Here is a 24,851-nt window from a genome sequence, read left to right on the forward strand (position 1 = left end):
TCAACAGTTTTAGAAAGTATCTGTTAATTTATTTCACATACGTGTATTTACATTGGAGGAAATTCACAACACTGAAAATACAACATTTACACATTCACAGATATACAGCTTTGCACTCTCTCTCCCGTAAAACCAGGCACTCTGCTTTGCTTTTCTATCTTTGCAATAATGACAACATCAATTCTCAGCAGATCAAGCAACTGGTAGGCGTGGTGGATCTGAAGCAGCGTCATTCTCTGTATGTGGTGGTTATATCCTTCAAGCTATCTAATAGGTTTTTTCACTGAAGAAAAATGCCTCTTGCATGGCATTTGCATAAGCTTCTATAAATCATAAGCATATAGGTTTTTCTGTTTCTATTTTACCATGCTAGCAGTGGTCCTTACTCTACAGAGTTCAGTTATCCTTGTAGTAGTTATTAAAGTTGATTCGCAATAGAAAGTCTTCCAAATGTGGTTGGTATCCTCTATTTACAAGCTTTGTTACCACTGGAAGAAAAACAAAAACAAAAAAATAAAACAAGCTTCAACTAAGATTAATGTTCTAAAGTCAGTCTTGACAGTATCTCTGCATTTTACTTTAAAAAAAAAAACAAAACCTAATGCAAAAGTCTGAAAACAATGGAAACAAATGTCTGTTTTTGCATAAGAAAGGTTCAGTATCTCTGGAATGACAAAGAATTTCAAAGAAGATGAAAGAGAAGGGTTAAGTGTCAGTTCTAAGTGAAGCTGTATTATTCTAGTAAGAAAATGCTTTCTCAAGCTGCTTTCACAGTAAGACAGTGTGTTCTTATCGTAATGTCAACTGTTCAGGTAGCCTGTTTAGGTCCTCTCGTGACCTCTGTAAAAGAAGAAGCTCTGCTGAAGTTCTCTTGAGCAAAGTCCATTATGAGAGGAAAACAAAGAGAAACTCCTGGGACAAACCCTTCAAGCTCTGTGCATGAACAAACTGCTCTAAATATCCTTAATAACAAAGGAAAAAAGGCAACAGAAACTCCCTAAGCTGATAAACATCCCATGCACTAACATAAGGGGAATTAGCAAGCAGCAGTTAACATGCAAGGAAGAAGGGAAAGTGTCTAGTTAGAAGTTAGGGCCTGAGCCAAAGCCATTGAAGTCCAGACTAACTCTGTATTGGCTTTCAATGGATTCTGGATCAACCCCTTGTGAAAGAGAGCATTTTACAATACATGGTGACTGAGGGAAAAAGTGTAGATGAACAAGCACACATTTGTTTTGTAGTGCTTAATAAAGAGCGTGTAAAGAACTAGGTCACTCAGCAAATTTCCTTACGGAGTGGTCTATTAATCTCTGTCCATGAAGCAACCATAGATCTCGTAGTATGGGCTTAGGTGGCTCCCAGACGTGTTCTGACTTCCTGTAGAATTTGGAAGCAGCCATTCTAACTCATCCTGAAATATCTGTTTTTGATCCTTTGACACCATTTTTGGACACCCTTAAAGAATAAAAAGGGCGGCTCATTTCCAGAAGAATATAGTCTGACTAGAAAATATTCTAGAAAAATAGATCTAAGAAAAACAGTTGCTCTTCCTTCAGGAATTAAGAGATTTCTAAAAAAACCCAACCAAACACCCAAATCCCATGAACCACCTTCATATTCAGGGGAAGGATAAGTAACTTCTACTGAAAACATAAGCAAGATCTGAAAGAGAAATGGAGAGGAAAGACAGATCAACCATTTCTTCACATTATAGGCTAAGCTGACAGTGAGAAGAAATTTTATCACATTAAAAGGAAAGAACAGTTGGCAAATGATCTGTGTAGCTGAAAAACACTTGCCTGGAGCACCAGATATAAGTTCCAACTAGTGTTAGGAGGCTCTCTGAGCTTTAGTCCAACATGGGAATCAGAATTTTCAAATCTTGTAACAATGATAATGCTCAGCTAATGCAGATCTACCTAAAATTACTTCTAAGTGGTACCTAACTATCTCTCATTGCTGCCAATAAAAAGTTCCAGAACTCCAGAAAAGAAAAATGTAAGCACATATACAGACCTAAATACCAAGTATTTACTTTGCAAATTAGCAAAAACTTATGGTCAGTTTTGGGATATCTGTTAGATTTATTGCATAGACATTGTCATTGATGGATGTGCAAATCTTTGCACACCACAGTACACACAGATTTCATTTGGGAACTACATTTTCTAACACACGCTAAGTACACACATTTTCCTACTTTCACGTTACACTTCCAAAACCTCTTTGTAATTTTTTTCAGTTGTCAGTTGACTTTTTCTTCCATCTAGAATTTATGCAATTTCTTACCTTTGAATAAGAAGTGGGAGTAATACTTGAAGGTATTGTACGACTGCTGCATCAGGCCGAAGTTGGGATGAACAGCCATTTGCTTCCCTGCATCGAAGCTCCACGACTGAGAGATCAGCTGGCTGCGGAACTTCAAAATGAGGCTGAAGATGCTGTGTATAATGTTCATCACAGGGGCTGCCTTCTCTGTCAACAGACCCCTAACAGAACAAAAACAACTTTAGAAATGTAGTTGACATAATTTATTAGTTGTAGGAAGAAAAATACAAAGAGGTGGCAATCCTTTAAGTTTCCGCTTTAATTGCTTAAAAAGATCGACAAGACTGCAGCCAACTGTAATGGTGATTTTAAAAATGGCGCCTAAACCTAACATAGTTCACCTGCTCTTCCAAGAAACTGCTGTTTACACTGGTGTATCTCATTTCTAGAATATCTGCATTTGCAAAAGATGACAGTTAAAACCATTATTGTGCTCTGAGTCTCCTTAAGCTTTAACCCTCTCATCCCATCACCTGGTATCTGAATAGCAGCTTTAGGCAAGTTTTTTTCTAATTAAAACCGAGAGACATAAAAGGACAGATTTCTTTTCTTGTTTATAATTTGTTATCATTTCTTCTCCCTCCCTTTACCATTGTAGTGTATACTCTTCAAGAAGAAGCCAACTAAACCCTAGCTCCTCTCCTCTTACTTACACCACCCTTCTGCCCCATATACAGCAACCAAAGGGCTAAAACCTTCCGAAAAGACAGATGTCTCTTGCACTCTCACAAACCTGGAGAGAGGCATCAGGTCTTGTTTGTTCCTTCAAAGTCCAGTCCTGGTCACTGCACATATGTTAAAGGCATATACAATGTATAGAAGCAGCATTTTTCAGTCCTTGAGCTAGGCTTACTTGTGCACACTACTCATGCTGAATGAAACAGCATTCATTTACAAAGGCTATGACAAGGATGGGGCGAAAGAAAAAGAACTGTGGCAAGTCTGCAGGTTAGAGCCGTCCTGAATAGACTTGAAGCTTGCAAAGGCAGGGTGAACAGGAGCTGGAGGCAACTCCAAGGAGTCCGGGGAAATGAAAAGGATGGGTAGCTGAGGAAAAGCATCCACGTATGGACCTCATAACATAACATGCCATGACATTTGTTTCCCTCACATCAGAACACTTTCATATGGAAGAACTACTTAGTGTGTCAGGTAGAAGTCAGTTTCACACAAATAGGTTAGGCTAGACTGGCCACTCCATTAACTTAAATATTTGAAGTAAAAATAAGTATGGTAGCTTGCCTGAAGATTGCTTTGTTGAGGTATTCAGCATGTGTTCTGTGAATTTCTTCTAGGTTGCCTACAGAAGACAGTTTGTTTCCAAATTCACACCATGTAACATGAAGAATCTGGTTAGCAATGTAACCTTGAATAACTTTCACAAAATGCTGCATTTCATGTTTATACAGCTGGAGCTGTCGAAACTGAACAGAATTTGATGCACGACTCACTAAAGCTGAAAATAAAACCAGAAATATATTATCATCAGCACCCACAGAGACCATCTAAAATCATGACTTTTAAAGGAATGAGGGTTTCCGTTAGTAAATTCTGTTTAAAATGCCAAGGAAGTTTCTTAAAAAATTGTGGCTTTTGAAGCTTGACAAGACTGTTTATAAGCAATTGTCTAGCACAGGGTCCTAAAAGCATTTTAAAGAGGACACTGTCTAGTTCACTCATTATACTTACCAGTGCGTTTTAAGTGAAACCAAACATCCTTAAGAGTCCACACCATGTGCTTCAGCTGAAGCAAAAACGAGAAGATCTTGTTGTATTTATTCATGCAGCTCTCAGTAATGACAATGTTCAGAGGCCAGTCAACCTGAAAGAAATAACAGTGCTGATCATACAACATTTTTGTGTTAGAAATTGTAAGAATATTTCAGATACAAGTACTGCAAGGACACAGAAATTAATATATGTATTTTAATAATGTAATGCAACGGTCAGGCTAAGAAATCTTGTAATTTCCATCACACAATTTTTTACTCCATTCTTAAAAGGTATCCCATTATTAATAACATACTCACTCTACCATGGTACCTAAGAACCACAGTATAAATGCAGTATTCTACCTTTCTCCATGCTTTCTTACCTTGTACCTTAGCTCTAAGCAACTCAGAGCATCAGGCGCATTGGGCTTGAACACTTCTGGAAGATATTTGAGGGCAAAAGAAAGATTGGAAGCAAGCTGGGTGTCACCATGAAGACTGTACTGTAATGCTTTATTTAGGATAGAATTAAGAACCAGTGGATTGAGCAATTCACCAGGTGTTTGTCCTGATCCAAGCTAGGGGATTAAAAAAAAATAAATTCTAATTACACAGTATTAACAAAAAGTCTTGGCTCCTGAACACAGGTGAATTAAAGCAGAATGGCAAAGTGCTGACTATCCTTCCTTGCCCCACAATTCTGATGGGAAGCTTCTACTTCTGTCACAGGGATGCACAAACAGCGTAAGAAGCAACTTCTGAACTATTTAATGCTCACTGCATGAAAGTAATCTCACACCTGTACTGTTTCATTTTGATATGTCGGACTGCAGTTTGCTGTGGTTCAGGGGCTGCTGCACATCCCTCCTGCAGGGAACACAGCCTTTAGGCTTGAGCGGGGCAGAAAGCCAGCGACAGGACTGGCATTATCTGCCCATCTCATCAGCTCAGCACCCTCACAGCTTTACAGATAGAGCTATTTATCAAGTCTAAAGCCCCAAGTGCTTTCCCTAGTTGGGTTTGATGCATTCTGAGGATTCAGAGAAATGCATTAACTATCCTACAGCCACCTATCTCCACCGGCAAGGAGCTATATTAACCCAGGCTATCCCTCCTACCTTGCTGTCTTCCCCACAAACACAGGGGTAAGTCATGAAAATACTGTCTCATCAGAGGGCCCAGCACTCTCTTCAGATGCCCACCCCTCTGCTCTACAGGATATCTGAGGTAAGAGTAGGTATTTTGCAGCACAGGCCTTTCCACTGGCTTTTAGCAAATGGCAACAGGCTCTTCGAGCCTTGCTGCCAGCAGATGGGAGGGCACAGAGCAATAGCGCAGCAGTTCTCACAGGAAAGAGAGAGAGACCCTTCCATGATTGCTTATCTGTCAATGTTGGAAATTATTATCCCTTGTACTCTCTCTATCGCTGGGATTAGCAGTAGGAAATATTACTCTCTTCCTTGGGATTTCCTTGGGCATGGGCATCCCTTCCAAGTAAAGATCTCCTTTTGCCTCAGTCCTTAAACAGAGTTCCTTGCTACAAAACTTCTTGACATGGCACAAAAGAGGAAAACAGCACAAGCCAGGATTCTAATTCACACCATTCCCTCATTCCCATCCCAACTAATCCAGAGGTGTCAAGCTAAAGCAGACAACCCAAAACCAAGGGTTAAGACAACAAAGCAAATACCTTCTCAAACAACAGGTCACTGAGCGACTGAGCAAACTCTCCATCTTCCATTAACAAAAAGTGTCTCAGTGCTTCAAAATGCTTCTCTACATTCAGTTCCACAAAGTAGTAATCAACTATCGCTTTGTTAACAAGAGAAACACTAGGAATAAAAACACAAAAAAAGCTATCATTCTTACAAGCACCTCCTTTCTTACTGTTAATATTCAGCTGTGGCTACACCAGATTAATGCTCCAGTACTTAACTCTGAGATCCAAGACAGCATGATATTCACATAAACAAACAAAAAAAAAAAAAAAAGAGACAAAAAAATCTTAATCCAGAATACACCAGAATTAAGACCTACCACTTGAGATAACTGGGTTTTGAACACTACTGGGGAAGTATTTTAAGACTGGCTACATATAATCATCTTTAGAACATGCTCCTGGGCCTGGAGCAACATTTTATCAATAGCTTTCTGTCTTATCTCTGTCACCAAAACAAACAGATTAAGAAAGAATATTAAATCCCTGAGAACAATATCCTAATTGGTAAAGGTCTGACACTAGATACTGAGGGCAGATCTATACTACAGTTTGCAGTATAGTGTAGGTATTCAAGCTAGGTTGAAATAATTTAACTTGCATATCAGGGATAGGCTAATTCTGCCACCACACAACTCAGGGTCACTTACTTTGCTTTGCTGAATACCTGAATCTGTATACAGATCGTTCTGGTAGCCAATACAGATGTTCAAAACTAAGTTAGATAACTAGAAGTTTCTACATTGCACCAAACCTTGAGTATAGCACACTCAGAGTTAATAAAGGGAAATCCAAACTTACAAGGAAGCAGATTCCAAAGCAGGAAGCATTTCAACACATCTGTGAACAACTGTTTTCATGACAGAAGCTGATCTTGTACAAAATAAAAAAACTTTTCTTTAAAATGCCATTAGATATACTGATAAAATGATCCAACATATGTGGTTTCCCTTTATATTCCAACAGTAACAAGAACAGCTTCTATTAAACTTCAAAACAGCCTTGAAGCTGGAGTTCCCATAGAAACATAAAATATATCCTGAACAATATACTTGAGTTTTCACATAATCAAAAGATTCTCCCCTTATCTTTCACCTGCCAAATCAAAACTAGCACAAACATTATAAATAACACACCTTCTTTTTAAAAGAACAAGGAAACCAATGGTGTCAAAAGCACTGCTGCATAATCCACGAGTCCGAGAGCAAACACTTCCCTCCAAGCCCTTGCATTTCAAACAGACCTTCAAATTTTTAATTTACATATAAAAATATAAGTTTATGTTATTATAATGTAAATGTCAACTTTTTAGTTAGCAATGGACCATCCACTGAACTTCTGGGAGCAAAGAGAAAAGTTAAAAGAACAGATCGATGTGCAACTCTTGTCTCAAAATGAACTAATAAAGAACATGACATTAATTGCTAAATTACGGATTCCCTATTTCTAACAAATACTCACTGAGATACAAGTGGAGCAGTAATTGAACGTTTCATCAGCACTGGCAGAGATAAGAGCTCACTCAGCTGTACAGCCGTTTCATCTGTTGCTGACTGTACCATAGGATCCACAGGAAAAGTGTACGATCTTGGTATCACATGATGCAAGAGATGAGAAACTGGTAGTTCTGCTAAATTGAAAAATATATAAGCATTATAAGTTACTATATTTAAACAATTTGATAATCTGTTTCTATTAATCTCTACAAACCCCTCTAGATTAGAAAATAATGTGTAAAAATGCATTTCTTTCTCATCTTTGTGCCTAGAAGCAAGTTGTTTGGCTACTGCAGTTCACAATATTGGTAATTTACTGGTAAGTCAAGTATTTTTTCTGGCACTCAGCTTTCTTGCTCAAGTTTACCACATGTTCTATTGACCTACTGTTCCAACAGTTCTACTCACACATCAAATCATAACTATCTTGGTATTTTTCAATACAATACTGATCCGATAAGGCTTTCAAATAAGCTTGTTCTTTCTTCCGTGCATCCTCCTCTCCCGCTTTCTCCTCCTCAGTCTTGGAAGCATTAGCTTCGGAAAATAAAGTTTCTTGAGGCACAGTATCTTGTGGAATTACTTTTTCAGGTTCTTCTGCCTAAAACAAAAAAATGGGCAAATTTTAGGAGAGATGCTGGCTTTGTCTACTCACACTTAACCTGTTCTTACAGGTAATTGACTAGTTGTTCCAACAGAAAATAAAGGAGCTTACTCAGTTGTACTTCTCTGACATAGAAAAACAATATGGTGTTACAGTGATTATGAGATTAGGATAGAAACGTACTACATTAACTACCAGTGTGTTTAATCCTTCGAAGGAAAAGGAAGTCACCTCGACAACTGCTTTCTTACCTGTAAGCTCTGTGAGGAATCTGGAGAAGGGTCCTTGTTGACCGCATTTGCAATTACTGTAATTACAAGTAAATTAAAGACAGCATTTACTTAGACCTGCTTATAACACTTAGTTCAGACTTCAGATCTGCTCCCAAAGTTATGAAAAATTTCTCTAGAGACTATCACAGAAACCACCACCCCAAGAACAGTCCCTGCCCATAGTCCAACCCAGGCAGTTTTATGTGTGTTGTCTACTCGAGATCACATGAGGTCCTGTTTCATGACTACAGACTACAATTTTTTAATGCTATTTTTTGTATGTAAGAGACAAGACTAAGCTCAAATTCTTTCCTCTGAATTCTAACAGTGTCCAAAAAGTTATGCAAGGAATTAAGTAATAAGTACCTATTTTGAACATAAACATTTACAGTTACTTTCATGAGCCCTTAAACAAATGCTTACTGAATAAACTTCATTTTATTTTACCTTCTTGTTTCTCTTCCATTATATTTTCTTTTTTATCATCTTTACTATTAGCATCGGGAAAGACTGCAACACTGTCAGATGACTGCGACTGTGGTAAAGTCTTTTCCTTAACTTCTGATGGTTTTGCTTCCTTTCTGCTCCCTTCTGCAGGAGATAATTCTTCACTGTACAGAAGCATCTGAACTGTGGAGTCAGATGAAGGACCAGAAATGGGTTTACGATGAGGTATTGGATCATTTTCTGTAGATGGGGCCCACTTCCCTATTTGGATGCTTGACTGGGATGCGTGACCAAACGGGCTCCAACGAGATTTCAAAGGCTCTGTATCTGAAACCAGTTCTCCAATTTTGATGTGTGACTGTGAGGCATGCCCATGGATGTTCCAACGAGGTCTAGCTGAGACCACCTCTGACACGTTTTCACCAATCTTGATATTGGCATCAGACGCATGACCATGGACGTTCCATCGAGGCCTTGTAGGAGCTACATTTGACACATACTCTCCAATCTTAATATTGGCTTCTGAAGCATGTCCATGAATGCTCCACCTAGGCCTTGAGGGCTCTACCTCTGAAGCATATTCCCCAATTTTAATATGAGCTTCAGAAACATGTCCATGAATATTCCATCGAGGTCGGCTAGATTCAACTTCAGAAGTATAGCTGCTGATTTTTATATGGGAGTCTGAAGAATGCCCACAAGGACTTGAATGTGGCTGGTAAGTGTCCACATGAGGTACATATTCTCCTACTCTAATGTTAGCATCAGATGCATGTCCATGAATATTCCACTGAGGCCTTCTGTACTCCATGTCAAATACATTTTCTCCAACCCTAACATGTCCCTGCCAAGCTGCAGATGGTCTGAGGACTGTATTAAAATCATACTCATTTTGCTGATGCAATGCTGATGCATTGTCTTCTCCTGCCAGTGCTCCTCTCAAGACAGGTTGATTTTCACTTACTTGAGAAGTCTCAGAAAGATCTGAGTTAATATTTCGGAATGCTTCATCTAGCAAAGATCCTTGTACATTAATGGGAACATCTTGTTCATCTTGTGGCTTTGACAAGAAATCTTCTATATTCACATTGGATTCAGGCAAGGACTCAGCACTGTATAGAGGACTGCAGGCTTTCCCTGGACTTTGGAGACTGCTTTCAGATCCTGCTGCTTCAGGCTGAAAATGCTGATCAGCATAATTATTTGTCAGCTCTGGCGTGGGCAGTGCTTTGTCAGCAGAAGCAGCACATTTCAGTCTAGGCCCAGATTCCTTTCTGCCAACTCTCTCATTAGAAGGCAGAGGCTTCACAGATGACACCTAAAAAAAGAAATAGTTATTACACTGTGTGGCTAGTCACATAATCAAGCTACTTATTAGAGCAGCACTTTATTACACATAAGATTTAAAATTTTCCAATTTTTCAGATGTACTACAAGTAACATAACCCTGCTGTTATAGTGAACCTTATGTTTACTGAACTGAAATGAACCATGAAATGAACTCCCTTGAGGGAAACTTGGAACAGCAACCTGGCATTTATGTAAGAAAATAAACTCACCTGTGAATGTGGATCTTTCACAACAGGGTTTTTATCTAAAGCCAGCTGGCACTGTTTATAAGGAATAATATCTAGTTTTCTCCTGTAGTTTCCATCTGGAAGTTTTTCAAGCATTTCCTGGAAGTAAAAATGACAAAACCAAAAGTCTTTGAGTACCAAATACCAAATTTTCTACATTACATTTCTTAAATCTTTTCAGAAGATACCTCGATGCGTTTTTGATCTTCTAATAGAAACTTAAGACGGGCTGTTTCCAATTTGTGTCGCTGGATTTTCCATAATGCTCTTTGTTCCCTACGGGCTGCATCATCAGAAAGTTTGCTATAATGGTCAATTAATTCTTGCCTAAATGAAGGTAAAAATAAAGCTAAGTCACAGATTTTCGCATACTGATTTTCATCTTCCCTTCTAAAGAATAAGACCTTTTAGCACTTCAGAACTGAGAAGCAATTTTTTTTGAAGTAGAAGCCAGAGCCTTCAATCACAAAGAAACAGGTGGAGAAAACAGGACTGTATTCTTAGTCAATATGTATTTCTGTAACTGTTCTTAGTAGGTCACTCATTTATAACAGATAGAAGAAAGTGAAATACAACTAGATGCACAACAAGAGCAATTCAATTTATTACCAATCTGACTCCTCTGTCTGCTTTTTACTTCTGCTTTGACACAAATATGACCATTTTTGCTGTGGGCTCAGCGTTGAAGTGTAAGATGTAATTAAATATCTTCCTGAAATTCTGATCATAACAAAACCCAGACTGAATAGGGTTGGCACAAATCAGTGGATCCCAAATTTTTGGGTCACTAACCATTCCTAAATCACAAAATTGCTCAAAGATTACCAAAAATCCTTACATCCATCTTTTAACTGCAAAAATTACCCTTGTAGACTCTGGGAACTGCTAGTACCACATATTTTAATATGCAATAATTTTTCCTGAGGTCTTATGATGGTTTTGGAGTATCTAAGCTTTGGGAGACTACTCAGATACATTTACCTTGCCTTTTTTTCCAGTTCTTCTTCTAAAGCTTTCAGTCTTTTTTCTCTCTCTCTGAGCTCTCGGGCATAGCTGAAATCATCATCAATCTCCTCTTGCTTTATTGCAAGGCGGCGCTGCATAAATATTTAACACTTTTAAAAGCCACTCTCAATACCAGCTGTCACACACACATCTGCAAGAAGTTCTTATTTGTACCCCATGAGCTATTCATTCAACTTCAGTACAATAAATCAAGATATCCTTTCAACTATTTGCCTAAGAAACACAGTTGGCCTTTAGAAACACACAGAGAAATACCTCTTGGTCTTTTGCAAATTGCTCTTTCAGCTTCTGAAACTGTTCCCGTTTCTTTGCATCCAAAGCCATTCGTTCTGATATTTGTCGATCTGTATTCAGTAAAGATATTGTTAGTTTACATTAACAAACCCACTAGAAAACACATGAAACATCACAGCGACTTACCATTAATGGCTTTTAGTACTTTGCTAGCAGTTTCTCGAGCATGAACAATTAATTCTTGTTTGGCTATTTCCATGCGCAAATCCTAAAAAAACCCAAACAAACAAAAGTACAGATGGGAATTTTTTCTATTATTTTAAACTTGAAAACACACTGTTGCAAAGACAGGTGCACACTTTATCATGGTTATTAATCTATGATTACAGTACAGAAATATGAATAAAGCAATTAATTAAATGGAAAGTCTATAAACTTATATTGAAAGTTAATACTCCAGACTTTACAACAAACCAAATCCATCTGACATATGCACTACATTGATGGCATCTGAAAGATCAAAGTCTCTTTATAACCAAAAGAGTTCTGAAAAAACCAATTAGCTATGCAAATTATAAAGAGTCTTAGCTGGTTACTAATTAGCTTGTCATGCATTAAATTAAAATCTAACAATCTTTTCAGTACTTTTCAGTACTGCTGCAAAGAACTATGACAGAAGTCCAAAACTTACTTAATCTATGAAAATGCCAACAAATGACAATACACCACCTATACTCTTAAAAATTATATTAAATAAAACAATTCAAATAGCAATTGCCCAACGAAAAAATTCTGACCATGAATACAAATTCTTTCAGAGTCATAACAAAAATGAAAAATAAGTATTTAAAAAAATCCCAACAATAAGGTTTTTATTCTTTTATTAATTTACCTTTTCCTCCTTGCTTATGGAACTGTACCGGGCAATTCTTTCCATTCGACCTACGTACACTGCACAATCTCTCTCTATTTCTTTGAGCTCTTCAAGCGAAAAAATAACTGAAATTCGGGGAACGGGTATATCTGACCAACATATATAATGCTGAAAAATGAGAAATTTCCTTTTAAATATTTAATTGTAAAATGTTAGATTATGAACTCACATTGTATTTTTTTTTTTAAACTTAGCAATGCTTCAAGATATTGATGCAAGCCTCCACACAGGATCTAAAAGTTTTAATACCATTTATTTTAGTATTCATTCAAAGTAGGAGACAGAGGTAAAACTTTCCAGAACTTGGATCACAGGTCAAATTCTCAAGGTCCCCTCTTTCCCACTGAATTGGACATGAATCTAGAATCTGATACATATATTTATACTAGTAATGTTCTAAATGCCTAAAAATTTGCTTTTCTGAATATCTAAATTAACTGAGCCTGAGTAACTCAGCGCTGAATGCATCTCTCCTATCAAAAGTTAGATTCTCTCATTTATATTCCCACTAAGTAGGAACTGTCTGGAACATAACTAACACACACCTACAGGAGAGAGCTCTACGTAAGACATAACTCTCAAAAATTCAGCCAGTGCACATCACAGAGTATCTATTCTCTAAGCTAAGTATCCTAGGTCTTTCTACCTCAACATCCCTAAATCTCTGAGGCTGTTGTACTCAGTGCAGAAAATGGTAAGTAAGCTTTTTTTAAAAAAAAAATAATAAAAAAAAAGAAGCACACACAAGCATGCTCACACTGGATTCCCCAGTCTACTGGTAAAAGCCAGAAGATGGGACGCCCAGGGCTGTGTGCCTGGGACTGTGTTAGCCTCAGCAAAAGGGAAGAGCCAGCTGTTTAGGGGACTGGAACAGGCTGCCCAGGGAAGTGGTTGAGTCACCATCCCTGGCGGTATTTAAAACATACGCAGAAATGGCACTTACGGACATGGTTTGGTGGTGGACTTGGCAGTGCTAGGTTAACGGTTGGACTCGATGATCTTAAAGGTATTTTCCAACCAAAATGATTCTAGGATTCTATGATTACCATCAACACGGGTGAAATGTAGCTGGCACTCTCAGACAGATGGAAGATGAGTGAATCTGGGTGCCCCACATCCTGGGAGAATGTTTTATCTATTAAGATACTGTGTTAGTGACTGATAAACCTGTAATTTATAACGGAAATGATGGCTGACAGTTTCGTGAAAAGCCCAGTACTGCTGGTACACCCGCGTCATGGTTTGAGAATGCTTATCAGACCAGACTCAGGAGAACTAGCAGAGTGTCATCTCACTTGAGATATCAGGCTTATGCCTGATATCTGACATCAGATATTTGATACTAAGCTGCTCAACTCTGACAAGACTGGGTAGCTCTGATTTTAAAGAGAATACTAGTTACTTGGGAAAGAGTGCCTATACACTTTACACACCTCTGTGGTTGTTTCAGTGTTAGAAATGCATAGAGAAGAGGGAAGACACAAAGTGATTTAACATGTTGGATGGGACTTTGGGCAACCTGGTCTAGCGGAGGGTGTCCCTGCCCATGGCAAGGGGGTTGGAACTAGGTGATCTCTGAGTTTCCTTCCAACCCAAACCATTCTATGTTTTTCTTATTAAGGACAAGACTCATTCTGCAAAATATGAATAAACATTTCTTGGAAATGTAGTGATAGAGCTGAAATACAAAAGCTATGCAGAACTGAGTCAAAACCTGGTGAGGCATCTTTAAACCAAAAAAATAGCAGTATGAGTGGCATGAAAAATGGAAGGCACTTCCTTGAAAGCATTCTGCAGAAAACATTTCTGCTTTCAATACAAAGGAAGATCAGAAATACAGCATGTGCACTGGATACGATAAATGTGATGCTGTCAAAAATCTGTATTTCTGCAGTGAGGTGTTAGCAAGTAGAGTGGATAATCATCTCACAAGTATCTGAGAGCAAGTAATTGCCTTTCACGAATCAACATCCTACTCATGCAATACCAGTTTTCAATACAGGAGTGAACTTGCTAAAAGCCTAGAAACTTGCTCTAAAGAGACATGAGACACTTCCTCAATACAATAGGAAGGAACCAAACCAAAACTTACCCTAGGACAGCACAATTTCAGCAAGTTTATGGTTTTCCCGCATATGTATACATCATTAGCAATATGTTTAAGAAATACAGGGACACAATCTTCTACTTCTTTTGAAATCAAAACATAACCATGAGTCCAGTAGTGTTTATCTATGTATCAAAAAAAAAAAGAAAGTATACATTTTAATTATTTAACTAACAGCACAAATTCTATAAATTAGAAATGCTCCATATACATACTGTACCTCTGAAACAAAGATAATCCTCATTCACCTGGATCATAAATTCTCCATAAACATCTCTGAATACACCACTGTATACCCAATCATAGATAAATCTAAAAAAAAATAAAAATTGTACAATATTGAAAATCAATCCTCTCGCCTTCTCAACTTTATTATAACCAAACAGCAAGTATATACTTTAAAACATCAAAACACGCTGTAAAAGCTATAGGCAGGATAAAACCCAGTAATTTAAGTGCTGTCACGCTGATATTTAAAGATACACAGAGGATTGTGCCTCTACGTTTTTCTTAAAACAAACCATCTTTATATAGAACGTTTCAGTGATAATTAGTTAAGATGAAAGAACATTGCCTTAACTGAAACAATCTTTTCACTTCTGCGTATTAACTTACTAAGTATATATTAAAAATTTCTAGAAATCTTTGCAGTATATCAAAAGCATAGAGGGAGATAAGCAGGAAGGATTTATTTTAAAAGAGAAGTAACTGTAGCAGGAAGAAACTGAAAGGGTATAAAGCAAAGAGGCAATACCAAACACTTGTTCCCTGGACCGAGAGACACTTTCAATATATATGCAATAATGAGAACTACTACTTTGGAATATTTATTCATGCTTTTTCATATTTCCTCTGTGTGAAACCAAACTTTTGAAGAAATTAAAAAAATAGAATTATCTGAAGCTATCGATGAAAAAGCTCAGAGTACCTTGAAGCTAAACTTTTCTCTTCTTACTAGCTGCAATTCTAAAACTGTTTCTAGACATTGGGTCAATGTAACAACAGGAAGCATTTAGCAAAGGAATCACTGTTCAATTTTAAATTTGTAAGAAGTAAAGAACTTTAAAAGTTTTGCTGTTTCTATGATTTGTTTGAGCAACAACTTCTATTCTTTAATTTCTTTCAGGTTAATAAATGAGTGGGATAACACTTTTTGCAGATAATGGAGGCCTCCTTCCACAGCAGCCCTGATCTGGTATGACTGATGTTCCAACAGAGATCTGCAACAAATTTAGGAGTCAATGCTGTGAGTATCACATACCAGTAAGCATACTTTCATATTTTTTAGGTTCCTTGTGATGGCATTGTGGCATTGTGCACTTCAGCAATCTGACTACATTCTATAAATTGCAGGGCGGGAACTGTGAAGATGTTTCAATGAGTCTTCTGGTAACTTTGAAATTAAATTTCTCTGAAGAACATTTTACATAGAAGAAAGAAAAAACAAGAAGGGTGGCCACAGAAGGAATCTTAAATTTAGAGCATTTGGACAGATTTTGGTTTTCTCCTTCTAGTATCATTACATCTATTAAGTATCATTATAAACTGATGATGGACTACAGCTATAATCCCTATAAATAGCTGTTTAAAAAAACTGAGTGTCTCTTCACAAGTCTATAAACTAACAATTTCTAAGTTGATGTGCACTGCTTAACAAAACTGCTGCAATCCAAGGAACTCTACTTCCTACTGTTAGTTAGTTATATCCTACTGAATGAACAACAGCTTTTGTTTTTTAAATTTTTTGCTTACTGAAAAGCCCACAAGAAAAAGAGTGTGGAAATAAACATGAACTTTCTCAATTTGTGCAACACCAAGAGAAATCTGTTAGTTGCCAGTTTCAGGATTTTACTACAGGTATGAGAAAAAAAAAAATAGAAGTTTATCTGAGTCTTAAATTCCAGTATGAATTTCCAGGATTAGCAGCAAGAAAGAAGTCTTACTTACATGTATTTGTTTACAGATCTAATCACACACAAACCCCTTACATCAGCAAAATGAATTAATTTTAATATGTATTTTGCAGATACAGCCGCATCTTACATTTGCTCTGAAAACGTTAAAAGCCATTGTTAAATTAGCAGAGTTACTCACCAGATTACTAATTCAGAACTGCTCTTAAACACAATTATGCAGAGAACAGTATGGACGCACCTTGTGTATGGTTCACAGCTCGTCTTCAACAAAGATAGAAGAACTGGATAATGCTCATTGCTACAGTTATTGAGAGCCTCTTTGTACAGATATGAAAGCAATTTAACACCCTAAAAATTGAAAAATATTCTAATATTAGGCAACACACACTTCACTACAACTTTAATAAAAGACTCATAAATACACAGCTTTACATGTTTCACTAGACACAGAAGGCAGGATTCATCTCACTTCCTCTAGTTATCTGCAGTTAAGATCACTTTATCTGAGCTATTTACCTCAAGCTCACTTTATAGTCACTGGATGGAAACAGGTATGTTTAGAGTTGGATTTGTTTTACTTGCTACAAACATCTCCTTTGGAATGAAATGAAATGCACTCTAAGACCTATTTTGGGTTCTTTGTTCACTTTAGAAATTGAAAACACAGGAGAAAATTCCAAATTTTAAAATATCTGGAGAAAGGATCATGGCATTCTAATTGGAGGTTCAAGGTCATATCTTCGGTAGCAGAGAGACCAACACTAAATATTTTATGTAAAATCCTACCTGATTTTGAAGAATATTAACATTGTAACCCAAACCAAACATAAAAACATCAAAATTAATTATCACCGTAGGAAATGAAGCACCAGCTCCACCACTGATACCCAGCGCTGCTGTTCCTATGCCACAAAGTTCAGCTAAATACCTAAAAGATAATATTAAAACATATGTAACAGTTTCAAGCAGAAGTCTCTGAGATCACAGTGATGTGAACTTGCTAAAGTTGAATAGCATACAACCACCTTACTGTATCAGCTGAATGATCACAGAGATAACAAAGAAACTGAATATAAAGACCTTACATGTTTTCCCTAGAATCTTCTGGATATAAAGAAATCTTTCTGTTAAAAACAGAAGAAAAATACTGAAAGACTATGTAAGAATGCCCGTGTACTATTGTCTCTTTTAGCGTATATGAAGAAATAGGTTGTACTTATTCTGCTATGCAAAGCTTAAATATTTAATATTATTCTCTTACCTCAACTGACGACCTAATTTTCTGAAGAGAAAGCTGATTGTTAGAAGACTTAAAGTAGGAGGTGTTGACAAAACACAGGCTCGGTAATACTGAAGATACTTTCTCAGCCCACTTGTGAATGCCTAATATGAACAGAAAATATTTAACATCTTACTGTTAAAGCTGTTAATAGTCTATCTATGTTTTACATCAATTGCACCAGGATGAAAACAAACCTTTTACTGAAATAATTTGCACGTGCAGGTAAGAGGGACTTGTGTACCAAAGTAAGGGGAAAGGAAGACTCTGCAACTTCTGGCTAGTTCAAATATCTGATCACTCCCCTATACTCTATACATCCACTGCACAGAGCTTGTACCCACACACAGTACAATAAAGCATCTTGGGTCAGCTTCTTTGAATTGCCCTTTGAGGAGCTCCTCATTCTCTAACAACTATAATATTAAACTAGGGAAACCTGTTTCCTTACTTTCATGACTAAATTGGATACTGGAATAAACTCGTCTAAAACTTTTTCTAACAAGACAAGGAGAGAGACCTAAAAATGGTATTACTTTAGTCCTCAACAGAACAACATGACTAAACAAATCACGCTTCAGGTAATGAAGACCTTTTATCATGTGTTTCAGTGCCAGTAAACCCTAAGCACACACAGTTGTGATTTAAACACAGTGGCACTGTTCATTGCTGACCTGGGATGCGCATTACACTTAAAATGCTTTGCGGTTTTGCAGAATGCAGAAATTCCAGCTTTACATAAAAGGAAAGTTACCTTCTCTACCTAAGATAGCTGGCCCATTAAATCTAGATGATTTAATACAACTGTTTTACCTGAAATACAAGTCCTTTGCTGTATGAAGAATCTAAAACTGGCTGAAGAGAAAAACGACTTAGTCGTGTGTAATAGGTTCCATACTCTGCAACTTCTGAGAGTAGGTTGTGCATTGTCTCTGGTGAAGTTCCAGATACATATACCCCCTCCTTTATCACAAATGTCTGAGCAGCCTAAAAGGATATAGGGAGTGAAAAAAAGCAGATTCAAATATTTCATAGCTGTATTCTGATTTAAAATACGTACATTTGTACATACAAACATTTATGTACAAAAATAACAGCAGACAAATTTTCAGTTTAGATATTCTGGTGACTGAGACTATATAGCTAGGGCAGTGTGATAAACATATTAAATTGTAGCAAAATTTCAGGAGTATGAATAGTATTTTCAACTGTACAGAATAAGACTCATCTAATTCCTTAAAGAAAATCCAATCTACAAAACTATTTACACATCTGTTTTCAAGTATTCATAAACCTATTTTCACTTAGAGATTACAAATACTCTTAGCCTACTGCAATAACATCATTATTACAATATATACATACTGCCTATTGCCAGTAGGTCACATTCAAGTTTTTAACAGCACCTTGTTAACTGCAAGATCTCAAAAGACATAAATGTACTGAAGAGGAAACCTCTGCAAAGGAAAAAGAGAGATGCAACTAAGAAGTGCAATTAAACATGTTCAATACCTGATTCAGTGAAAAAGTAGTGGATACCACACCAATGAGGACATTCAAGACATCCTTAACCAGTTCGGGTTCTTTCATTAGCACAAGCTGCGGAAGCTGAAGTACAGTATTACTAAACAGCTGCATTTCCCCTTCTCGAAGTTTGTAAAATTTGTCAAAAGCTTCTCTCCCAGCTTCAGTAAGGTATGGTTCCTCTTTTTTACCAGGTGGGCTGTGTCAGAGTAAACACAACATTACAATGGTTATATGAAAAGAAGGAAATATATCTCCTAAACAAAAAACGGTATTTCAGAGTTTTGCACAGCCAGTATTGTCCACAGAAAATCTACTAGTAATATAGTATATTTTCAAGGGAAGGCGCATTCAGTCAATGAAACTGCAGCTCAAACTCAGTACAGTGAAGAAAGAGGTAGATAACTTGAACATCAGTTCAGAGACAGAAACCTTGCCAGAGAATTACCATCTTTCCCCGACGCAGTTTTCACATTACGAAAATGAGGTCAATATATACCAGATTTCCAGGGTCCATCTAATACTAATATTCAAATATGTTAAACAACAACATGCTCAAAATGCTATGACGACTTGTATTTATACATTTTAGCTCTTCTCAGTGGGGATTACAGAACAATTTCTTCTTCCAAAAATTCTGAATTCCAGTAGCATGTATTATAAGAAAGCAGTAAGGCCTATGGTCTGTATTTGTCTCTAAGATCCTTACAGTCTAAATGGCAGCAAGAAAAACTGTCTTTTACTAGGAACAAAGGTAGAGTGTGCTACAGCGGCTTTGAAAAAATCAGGTCAGGGAACTTCTGAGTTTCTGAGCTGCTCAGGCTCTGAGTTGAAAAAAATACCATATAACAGAGCAACAGACATATCACTGGATTATTAATTAAAATTACAGAAAAGATACACAGCAAAGTTTCTCCAAGAATCAGGCACACCATGTCCATCAGGAATGCAAGGAAGATATCTGCCATACATGCCTTGTTTTTTTTCTTCCATTTCAGGAAAGCTAGGAAGCTTTAACACGGCTATGTAGAGCCTTCTCTCAGGAGATGCATCTTCTACTCAACAGCCAAAAGAACTACAAGTCTACACCATCAAGAAATCCATTATAATTTCTGGTTTGGCTACAGACAAGAAAAAGGAATACGATACTGTACAATACTGAGAGATATGGGTTTAATTACTCTAGTGTTCTACGACTACTCCTTTCTCTTTTGAAACTAAAAATACGGAATAAATTTAGACTGAGATAAATTGCATAGCGCATAAGAAGTCAGATTAGTTAGAAAAAAGTTGCACTTCACACAAAGAGTTAAGTGTTCCCATGATCTCTTCAGTGTTTTTGACAAAGATTATTTTATCTCTTCCTGTGAAAGTGCTGCAATCCAAGAACTAGTTTGTTGAAGCTGCATGACCTTCATTCCTTTCTCAATCATTAATGCAGTATATTGAATTCTGTGCATTAAATATGCATATTCCCCTATTTATACTGAGGTCATTTGGAACCAAGATGAAATGCACCTTCATACATTTGCACATGATGCACAGTAAGTTTGACAGTAACATCAGACACATACTATCCAATTCTTTCCCAACATCTTCGTTTGCTGGGTCCATATGTAAGCACTGCGTCCCACAAGTCTATGTCTGGAGTCATGCTCGGCTCTGACTGAGAATCAGGAGTCAGATTGGATGCTGACTGGAATCCCTCGTCTTCTGACTGGTCTATACTTTGGGGAACCTGTCAGAGAGTTCAAATGTTACACAGTAAAACATTTTGCTGAAGAAACACATGCTAATAAAGAAGATGTTCTGCTATCATTCATTATCAAGTGACTCTACATGACTCAATCTGTGTCGTCCACCCTCCCTTTATATCTATTTTAAGTTTTTCCTGTAAGCACTCTTTTCATTTGGTAAGTTTCTATGGGAACTAATGCCTATACATAAACCAACAATCACCATCAAAATAATATAATAAGTTCGTCAGTGTTAAACTTGAAACTTACTCCTTTGGTAAGCATGTGGTTCTACAAATTGAGACTCTGAGGTCTGGATGTTCATCAACATGTAACACAAATAAAATCACACTGCTCAGCATTTCACTGGAGCAAATGATCCAGGCCCTAATTCTTCAAATTTGTAAACATTTTGTTAACTATGACTAACATAGTTTGTTCCCTTATGCTTACTCATATGCAGAAAATCTGCAGGTGTCCAAACAGTGCATATGCCACATCCTCAACTCCCACTCAACAGGAGTTGTATGCTCAGAATAGTATGCAATTTTAGTAAAAAACAATCACAGCCACATAAAAAGCATGTTCAAGAAATTGCAAATTTTCCAGTCTCATGGAAAGAGTACAGCACTTACTCAAAACGGTTCTGCCTTCCCTCAGCTACAACTTACATCCATATGTGTACATTGGATGGCACAGGGGTTTTCTTTTTTAATGTGTCTGCCTTCAAGTTTCAATTAAGGCTCTGAGTTAAGGGAAGTGCAAGAGCTCTCCATATGTTAAATAGAGGGAACAAAATGATGATTAGAAGTACAGAAGTATAAAAAACCTACCTACACAGAGTAAAAAATGGAAAGAAAGAAAAAACCCCAACAAGTTTATCTAGTACCTCTAGGAGAATAACACACAGCAAGAATAAACCGAACGGACAACAAATGGAAAAAAATACAGTAGAAACTGTACACACTGAAAAGGTAAAAGGATATTGAACTAGGAGGTTCAATGAAATATAATAACAAAAAAAAAATGTTTTAAGATATAACAAGCCAAGAAGAAAATACAAGAAGGTAGGTAATGTAATCTGAACAGCAAAGCACACACATTCAGGCAGGAGTGCTTATGCAGTCACACTGAACAGTAACAAGTATGCAAACCCACAAAGGAGTTCAATATATAAAGCCGGCAAAAATGCAAGCAAAAGATTACTAGGGTGGGGAAGGCACAGATATAGCTGATGGCTTAACGTCATAAAGCCTATGGCCACATGATGTTTTTTACAGTTATAGGACAAGGACAAGACCAAGGTTTTCCTTATCATACAACTCTGTATCCAAAAAGCTTATCTGGTTCTCAATGAAGAAAAGGATCCCTCCATCTTAAATTCCAACTCTGTCATCCTTCTATTACAAATTAAATCACTATCTATATTTTAAACTATAGTTTCAAAGTGGCATATTGAAAGCATGCATACACTCTTAAGTCCAAAACAAATGATACCATACTTTAATTGCAAGTCCAGACAAATCTGCATTGTCAGGCACAGGTGGTAAATCCAACTTGATGTCCATATCATACGTACGACTATGGACAAGAGCACCGAAGAGCGAGACCCGCGTTTCTTTCTCAAACTTGTCACCAGCAGGGTAGATCTGTGAGAATAAGCCTATGGCAGGGAGTCCAGTGCCAGGTGCAGCCTCCATTATCTGAAGTGTCTTTTGAATGGTGTCGTTGAACTGACATTCTTCGTTTGTTATTAGAGATTGTATATCAGCTTCAAATACACTTACGTCATAATAATCATAACCCTGGTATTTGACGTTTCTCCCAACGTATTTGTTGTTCAGAAAATAGTCCTTTTTTTGTGGTACAAGCTGAGGAGGACCTGTTCCAGCAAGCTGTACTAAGAGATCCAAGACAGAATTAACTTCAGTAAAAGGTAAGCATTCAGCTGTTTCCAGTTCCTCCACAAGATTCTCCAGTCTATCTGCTTGAGCACCTAGGCCACCAACTCTCAAGTTGAAAGACAGCATCAATATTTTGTTTTTCACTGGAAGCCTGGAAACATTTGATTGCAGCTTACGAGCTTCATCTTGAAAAAGGTTTATGAACAGTGCATTATAAGCAATCCTTTTAAGATTTTGCTTAGCCCTTCTCTTGCTGATCTTCCGCCTGCCCAGGTGGACCTTCCATGGCAAACCAGTCAAGTGTGCTTCACACAAATCATTGAACAACTGTGTAATACTCTCCATTTCAAATCAAATTGTCAGGTTACAGAAGTTACGTCTGGGTCTCTGGTTTCATGTGAAGACCTGAAAAATATCAGGAAAAGGGTATTAGAACATGAATGAGAAATCCATGAGTATACTTTAACTTAAACTGAGACAGTCCAAAATGAGAGAGAAGAAAACTAAAGCTGACCTAGCACGTATTTAGGACACGAGCTATAAAAATAACACTATGACTTTGATCACAAGCAAAGGGATGGTGGTGCAAGCTTCATTCCAGACACTCGATTTTGCTCTGCAGACTGAAATAGAACACAGACGACTGTCCTGATCGAATACAGGATTCACGTGGGAACACCTCCAAAAGCTTTACCACTGCAGCTTTTCTCACAGACAGCTGCCACCCCTCTTCCACCCGCGCAGTGCCCTCAGCAGAAGCCACGGGGCCGCGCAGAGAGCGGGCGGGAAGATGCAGGCAGGAAGATGCGGGTGCTGACGGTGCCAGGCAGTGCAGGACTGACCCGCACGCCGCCGGCCCGCCCTGGGGCGGCTCTGAAGCACCCACCGAAAACGTGCCGGGGGTGTCAGCAACACCCCGGAGGAGCTCCCGGCGGCGGGGGCCTGCCCTAGGGATGAAGCTGGGCCCAGCCCTTCCACCCCCGAGAAACTCGTGCCAGTCTCCTCCTCGCCCCCGGCCAGGGCACGCTGACGGCGTCAGCACCATCCCCCGCGTAACCCCGCACCCCGTGGGGCTGCCCCGCCACCCCCAGCCCCTGCCACCCTTCTCCTCCCCAGGGGGACCCGCCGGGCCCCGCTGCAGCGCTCCCCACCGCCCCTGCCGTACCTGGGGCGGCTCCCCCGGGACCGGCGGGACCGACACTCCACAAGCCGCCTCCTTCCCTCAGCGCGGGCCGCCCTGCACGGCGCCGCCGACGTCACGCGAGCGCGACGGGCCGCGGCACGGGGAGAGGCGGTGGTAGCGGCGGCGGGGGGGGGCGGGCAGGGGCGTCGCGGCCGCCCAGCTCCGCTCCCCGGGGCTGCCCGGGCTGGGAAGGCGCCGAGGGGGAAGGGGCCGTTTGCCGCGGTCCGTAAAGTGGCGTGAGCCCGCATGCAGGCCGGGGCAGGGGACACCGCGGGTCCTGGCAGCCCCGCTGTGGTAACGCCGCGACCCCGGGGCGGGGCTGGGGGTCCCGGGTCCGCAGCGAGGGAGAGGAGCATTGCCGCACCTCACGCCCACCGTCACCCGAGTGGTTAAACTGCCGATTTAGACAGCTGAGGATTTTTAAACCATTCCTGCGATACTTTTACGTTGTCACTCAGTTAACGAGCCAACACGCGATCGCCAGAAAACAATAACCCACCCTTGCATTGTGTCCTGCTCCGCAGAATGTAACTGCAGTTTTCTGACAGAATTTGCAAATTGTACAAAAGTACACTTTTTCTTCCTCATAATTCCTGTTTTAATAAATTTGATCAAGATCTTGGAAAAATACATACCAAAATACAGCATTTGTATCATTCAAACATTGGCTGTAGAAGGCAGGTAAAAGGGAATGCACCAAGATGTTTCCAAGAAAACATTTTTTCCTTGAACATATGGAATTGACAATTTTATTTTTTTTATTCCCAGAATAAAACAACACATGTCCTGTTCTGGAAAGTTTCTGAATCTAAAGTTTGGCCATGGTCCAGTTTCTAATCTAAAGTAAATACTTGT

At 38.6% G+C, this 24,851-nt stretch overlaps 1 protein-coding gene across 2 annotated transcripts; it reads right to left on the bottom strand.

The window, feature by feature from the left end:
* TUBGCP6 (tubulin gamma complex component 6) lies at positions 1 to 24,093 on the bottom strand. Of its 2 annotated transcripts, XM_075742765.1 has the most exons (26): positions 23,979 to 24,093; positions 22,412 to 23,218; positions 20,748 to 20,911; positions 19,162 to 19,372; positions 18,463 to 18,636; positions 17,632 to 17,753; positions 17,223 to 17,298; positions 16,609 to 16,718; positions 14,675 to 14,766; positions 14,440 to 14,579; positions 12,306 to 12,455; positions 11,600 to 11,681; positions 11,435 to 11,523; positions 11,135 to 11,250; positions 10,342 to 10,480; positions 10,136 to 10,252; positions 8,577 to 9,894; positions 8,109 to 8,164; positions 7,662 to 7,854; positions 7,219 to 7,387; positions 5,731 to 5,872; positions 4,424 to 4,618; positions 4,018 to 4,150; positions 3,571 to 3,784; positions 2,290 to 2,489; positions 1 to 488 (listed from the first exon to the last, which is right to left on the bottom strand). In XM_075742765.1, the coding sequence occupies exons 2-26, from the start codon at positions 23,156 to 23,158 to the stop codon at positions 397 to 399; spliced, it is 5,241 nt and encodes a 1,746-aa protein (XP_075598880.1). In that variant the 5' UTR covers positions 23,159 to 23,218; positions 23,979 to 24,093; the 3' UTR covers positions 1 to 396. The 2 variants fall into 2 exon arrangements, with proteins under 2 accessions (XP_075598880.1, XP_075598890.1); XM_075742775.1 differs by lacking the exon at positions 12,306 to 12,455.
* Positions 24,094 to 24,851: the final 758 nt, after the last annotated feature.

The sequence above is a fragment of the Balearica regulorum genome, chromosome 1 (assembly GCF_011004875.1).
Source record: "Balearica regulorum gibbericeps isolate bBalReg1 chromosome 1, bBalReg1.pri, whole genome shotgun sequence".
In the NCBI taxonomy this organism is placed as follows: domain Eukaryota; kingdom Metazoa; phylum Chordata; class Aves; order Gruiformes; family Gruidae; genus Balearica; species Balearica regulorum.

What these genes read in the sequence shown, in the direction of transcription:
- TUBGCP6 (XM_075742765.1), bottom strand. Translation starts at nt 23,158, where the DNA reads ATGGAGAGTATTACACAGTTGTTCAATGATTTGTGTGAAGCACACTTG. An exon ending in AAGATCAAAAACGCATCGAG is followed by an intron (nt 10,253 to 10,341) that starts GTATCTTCTGAA and finishes TTTTACTTCCAG; the next exon opens with GAAATGCTTGAAAAACTTCC. An exon ending in AGATAGTTATGATTTGATGT is followed by an intron (nt 7,388 to 7,661) that starts GTGAGTAGAACT and finishes TTTTCAATTTAG; the next exon opens with CAGAACTACCAGTTTCTCAT.